This window comes from Bombina bombina, chromosome 7, assembly GCF_027579735.1.
Source record: "Bombina bombina isolate aBomBom1 chromosome 7, aBomBom1.pri, whole genome shotgun sequence".
NCBI lineage: Eukaryota > Metazoa > Chordata > Amphibia > Anura > Bombinatoridae > Bombina > Bombina bombina.
Genome location: NC_069505.1, coordinates 406,435,242 through 406,441,241, shown reverse-complemented (window position 1 = coordinate 406,441,241; position 6,000 = coordinate 406,435,242). Strand labels below are relative to the sequence as shown.

General features: G+C 38.8%; 1 protein-coding gene across 1 annotated transcript in view; it reads left to right on the top strand.

Annotated features, from left to right (window-relative positions):
• The window catches only part of IARS1 (isoleucyl-tRNA synthetase 1), a 299,311-nt gene that overhangs the window by 20,408 nt on the left and 272,903 nt on the right, over positions 1-6,000 (top strand). The window contains exons 3-4 of the mRNA XM_053721177.1: positions 4,760-4,916; positions 5,733-5,852. Coding sequence (XP_053577152.1) covers positions 4,760-4,916; positions 5,733-5,852 — 277 coding nt within the window. The remainder of the gene's footprint in view (positions 1-4,759; positions 4,917-5,732; positions 5,853-6,000) is intronic.

The window sequence follows — 6,000 nt, the reverse complement described above, 5'->3', positions numbered from 1 at the left end:
CCTACCATATTGTTTGAAACTTGCTACACCACTGTGAGCTTTTTATTTTGGAGGTGAAAGAAGTCCGGTTACTCAAAGGACGAGAGCAGATTTGATCCCCTGGGGGTGACACAGCGCAGCCACTTTCGATATTTCCTAATGAAACAGCCATGTATAGCTGAGAATTAGTCAGCTGGTGACTTTGACAGATAACGCATACCGGAGCCAGCAGTAGTCTGTAAACGCACGTATACCCCCTGATGGGCTATATAAATAGATCTACAAAACATTTATGTAAGGAAAAATCTAGTTTACAATGTCCCTTTAAATGCACAGCTACAAGCATATGTGTAGTTATAAAATGCTCTAGTGAATTAGTGTTATTGCATTACACTGTCCTTTTAATCTAGGGGATTACTCCAGTTCACAAACGTTCCTCTGATTTCCCTAACTGCCCCTCTGTAGTCCTCCCGCTTGGCCCTGTTCCCTATATTCCTGCACGTCTGTATCTGTACTTATCAGGCAGGTTAAAAATAACAAGATAAATGTGTGTGTACAACAAGCAAGTTAACAAGTTCACAAGATACTTATTTATCTCTACACGTCTGCTCATGCTTTAAAAAAATGATCATATTAGTGAATTAAACACTTTTTCCCCCTTTGCATTAAAGGGACATCAAAACCCCAAAATATTCGTTTCTGATTCAGACGGAACAAAATAAAAAAAAAAAAGTTTCAAATTTACTTCTATCAAATGTGCTTAGTTCCCATAATATTCTGTGTTGAAGAGATACCTAGGTAGCATCTGGAGCACTAAATGGCAGTAAATAGTGCTGCCATCTAGTGCTCTTGCACATGGATAGCATACTTGCAAAACTGCTGTCATTTAGTGCTCCAGACACGTGCACGCTCCTGAGCTTCTCTCCCTGCTTTTTAACAAGATACCAAGAGAATGAAGAAAACTTCATAATAGAAGAAAGTTTTAAAGCGGTTTTAAACGTTCTATCTAACAGAAGGAGTATTTGTACACACAACGCCTACACAAAATGAGACCCCTAATAAATAGTACAGACAGAGGGAGCGCCAAAAAGGCTAAAGTATCACTCTATTCAGCTTAACACTCTTTAAATTCTAAAATACAATTGTGTACTAAAAATCTACATTTATTAGGATAAAAATAGTCAATAATAGGGAACCCTATGGTAGACAAAATTAACAAAGTGAAATAGCAGTGTTCTCAACGTATCTGATTAGATATGGCCAGTATAAGAAGTGAAAATAAAGTTAGTGATTATCCTTTGTAATGGTGTCCAATATGTGTAAAAGTTCCAAGTGAGTAGTGACCAGGAAATTCAGACCGGAGTTCTTGAAGATAGTGTTTGAAGAAAAAAAGCAAAAAATGTAGAAAAATAAATGGAAATAGAAATAAAAAAGGTAATTCCAAAATATATATAGATAATCCAAAAGTGTTCAATGGTGTCTGAACCTGTAGAAAAAAGATCACATAGTGGAATAATGTAACAAATGTGGATAAAGACTTACTAAAACCAGGCTTACCCTATGTAAAAGACTCAAGCAGTGACTTCTATCGACGCGTTTCGGCCATGGCGTGGGCCTTTTTCAAGATGTCAACTGCTAGTATTATTGATGCTTAAATAGCCATTGTCTGCCAATCACTGAAAAAAACCTTTTCCCGCCGAAAAATGCCCTTATATGTTGGCTTTACTTCAAATGTAACAGTAAATTTGCCCTTAATGTAAATGGTGGTATGAGACTCACGAGTGAGTGACTATAGAGACTTTGCGATATTCTAAATCACGAAAGAAAAGTTTTGTTTCATATCCCTTTAAAAAACAAACCTTATGAATGCATCCTATTAGGAAAATTTACACTGTTTACCAGTCCAGGGACACACCCCTTAATACGATTCTGGTGTTTTATCTCATTAGCAGGGTCAGTGGGGATGAATTGTGCAGTATGTCTGTATGGTGGTAGTGGAGAAGGCACTATTTGTTTTTTAGAGGTAGAGTTTTATTGTTGTTTTTTTTATTACACATTTTTGGTTAATTTGGTTAAGTTTAAATGGACATAGCAGTAAAAGTTATGAATGTTTCAGTGATTGCTTTATCTTGCACGGGTGCAGGGGGAGCATATGCAGATATACTCTGTACTCCTGCATGACAACACTGTACCTGTTGAGAGAGTGTGCAGTTGTGTGTATCACTTTGGTGATGACTCAAATTGAGGTATAGCCCATGTGATACCGGCTCTGCGCATGCGCCACATCTAGCCATCTTAGTACTGGGGCACAGAGCATATCTACCGCAAAGGTGAATGCACTTGTGTTTATTTCATTTATTTATTTAAACTGAACAAATGATTATTTATATATTGAGTTAGAATGTAATCTCTCTTTGGGAAATACACGTTATCCACTGGTCATCGGTACTCGTGAGGGAACATTTGCATATTTAGAATTTTGACATTATTACAAACGGCAACAACTGGTTGTGTCACCAGTGTAGCTGCTCTTCAGCATTTTCATGTTCTACATAATGTTACCGGATTCTGTGACTCATCTGATGAGAATGCAGTGGAATGCAACACACCGTCTGAGAGCGCCAAACAATTCTCCTAACATCGCTTTACAGGTTACAGGGCGTAGTCTGTATCTCACAAGTTACACTACTGTGCTCTTAAAGGGACTTAAACATTTGTGACTGTAGTATCAAATGTTTAAAGGGTCAGTAAATACTTTGTAATGACCAGACATTGCTGTTGTCTTGCTATAGAATAATATATCTGCCAAGACTAAAATCAACATCTGGTTTGCTGCAATATTTTTTTAATAGCATAACTCCGCCCATTACTTGCCTTTATCACCTTTCAGAAAGAGCAAATTGTAGGTGATTTTTGGTCATTGATAAACAATGTGTTGATCTGTTTGGAAAGCCTTCACACTAGGTTGTTGTTAATTAAATGCAGCTCTGTACATTTGTTTTTATTGTTTAAAAAGATAGATAATCCCTTTTTCACCCAGTCCCCAGTTTTGCATAACCAATACTGTTATATTAATACACTTTTTACCTTTGTAATTAGCTTGTATCTAAGCCTCTGCAAACTGCCCCCTTATTTCAGCTCTTTTGACAGACTTGCATTTTAGCCAATCAGTTCTGACTTTTAAGTACTTTCATGTGCGTGAGCTCTATGTTTTCTATGACACACATGAACTAACGCTCTCTAGTGGTCAAAAACTGTCAAAATGCATTCAGATTAGAGGCGGCCTTCAAGGTCTAAGAAATGAGCATATGAGTCTACTTAGGTGTAGCTTTTTCAACTAAGAATACCAAGAGAATAAAGCAAAATCGATGATAAAAGTAAATTGGAACGTTGTTTAACCCCTTAACGACCAGCAGCGCACCCTGTACGTCACTGCAGTCCTGAGCTTCTCTCTGCCGCGATCTCGCTCAAAATAGCGAGAATGCGATATTTCTGCATGCCTCACAAGTGGGGCACTGCAGAAATAGATTTGCAGAGATACCGATGCAGAGAGGGCCACTCTGTGGTGCGGGTGGGCGACCCATCGCTGTAGGGGTGGAAGGAGGGCGGGACCGATCTGCCACGCTACAGACGTTCAAGGAAAGTGCCGGTGCTGAGTCAGTGAGGGGGAAGGAGGGAGGAGAGGCAATAAAGGGTATCTTCTGTGGAATCCGTTGGGGGGGGAAGTGATCTGGGAGGGGGGTAGGTTATTGAGGGGGGGCAGCTACACTACAGAAAAAAAATGGGTGACAGCTGCCAGTACACAATATGGCGGCAAATAGGTAGAGGGGGGAGGGTTAGAGAGCTTTTTGGGGGGGATCAGGGAGGTTGGGAGGTAAGGGGGGATACTACCCTGCAGAAAATATTTAATTTAAAAAAACAAACAAACAAAAAAAACAAAATCTTTTTATACTGGCAGACTTTCTGCCAGTACTTAAGATGGAGGTGACCTGTGGGGGGGGGCTGTTTGAGAGGGGTCAGGGAGGGATCAGGGGGTGGGATGTGTCAGGTGGGAGGCTGATCTCTACACTAAAGCTAAAATTAACCCTACAAGCTACCTAATTAACCCCTTCGCTGCTGGGCATAATACAAGTGTGGTGCGCAGCTGCATTTAGCAGCCTTCTAATATGTTTGCTATTTCTGAACAAAGGGGATCCCAGGAAAGCATTTTTTTAAAAAATTTGATCGCATTTAGCGGTGAAATGGTAGTGTAAAATATACCAAAATGGGCCTAGATCAATACTTTGGATTGTCTACTAAAAATAATAATATAGTTTTGGTAGGTAAATATAAAAAAGGCTCTATTTCTGTTTAAATGTAATGATGGCAAAAATGCTAAAATTGCTCTGGTCTTTTGGGGAAGATTTTGTCTGAAATGCCCGGTCCTTGAGGGGTTAAAATGACATTCTTTATCTGAATCATGAAAGCTTATTTTGGACTTGACTGTCCCTTTAAGTGCACAATTGACTATTTTTAATGTTTAAAGGCCAAGTTAAAGGGAAATTCTGAATGCTGTGATAATGAAGGTTTAACCCCCTAAAGTGGGGTTAAACGCATAGAAAAAGACTGATGTTTTTGTATTACTGGCTAATGAATTGGAACATATAATTTTGTATCAGAATGTTCCCATTTCTGGTATTAGATCTAGTAATGAAAAATGTCAGCGTCACTGTCATTATTCTCTGTGCACTGAGTGATGGGGTCTCCGGCTTTACCATTATTTGTATCTCCTCTGCTACAGATACACCTTCTATGATGGGCCGCCATTTGCGACAGGGCTCCCCCACTATGGACACATCTTGGCTGGCACCATAAAGGATATTGTTACCAGGTTTGCCCACCAGAGTGGTTTTTATGTAGAGAGACGGTTTGGCTGGGATTGTCACGGACTACCTGTGGTAAGTTCTTATATAACTATTAACCTATTAATTCCTCACTGATATTTAATCTACTTCCCAATAAAATTACATATATGTCTGTTTAAGGTGGTTTTAACCTCTCCTATTTGATAGGTTTCTTTTTCTTTCAAACTTTTCCATGTACTTACCTCAAGTTTTTAGTGGAAGAACAAATGTGTTGGTTAAAGGGATAGGAAAGTCACAATTAAACTTGCATGATTCAGATAGAGCGTGTCATTTTAAGACACTTTTAAATTCATTTCTATTTTCAAATGTGCTTCGTTCTCTTAGTAACCCTTGTTAAAAAATGAATACGCACATATCATACACTAGTGGGAGCTGCTGCTAATTGGTGCCTGCACACATTTGTCTCTTGTGATTGGCTAAACAGATATTTTCAGCTTCCTGTCAGTAGTGCAATGCTGTCCCTTCAGCAATGGATAACAAGAGAATGAAGAAAATATGATAATAGAATTAAATTGGAAAGTTGTTTAAAATTGTATGTTCTATCTGAATCATAAAAGAAAATGTTGGGCTTTACTATCCCTTTAATTTAGCATTTAAAGGAATAACAGCATATGTGCGTATCCCACTGAAAAACAGTCATAACTTTTACTAGAATCATTTTTGCTAATGGAAGTATATTGCAAAAATGCTTCTATTACAAATTGAAATTCACCTTTGCATATTTCACTTTTGACCTTTTCTGTCCTTTCAACAAATGGCCCCTATAAAATAGGTCTGGGATTAGTGTGTGCGGGTTACAGCTGTGCACAATGCGTTGTATATTATGTTTTACTTTGCTGCCTTCCACAGGAATACGAGATAGACAAGACATTGGGAATAAAGGGGCCGGAGGATGTTGCTCGCATGGGAATAGCGGAGTACAACAAGCAGTGCCGTGGGATTGTGATGAGATACTCGCACGAATGGGAGGTACGTCTGTCTGTGAATTTATTAGTAATTAAATCCTATCAGTAAAGTAGAGACAGAGGAAACATTAGCTTGTTAACCCTTTGTTGCAAGAATGGTCTGCTGTGTATTGTACCTAGCAGTGCTAAAGGGGTTGGGGATTTAAAAGCTT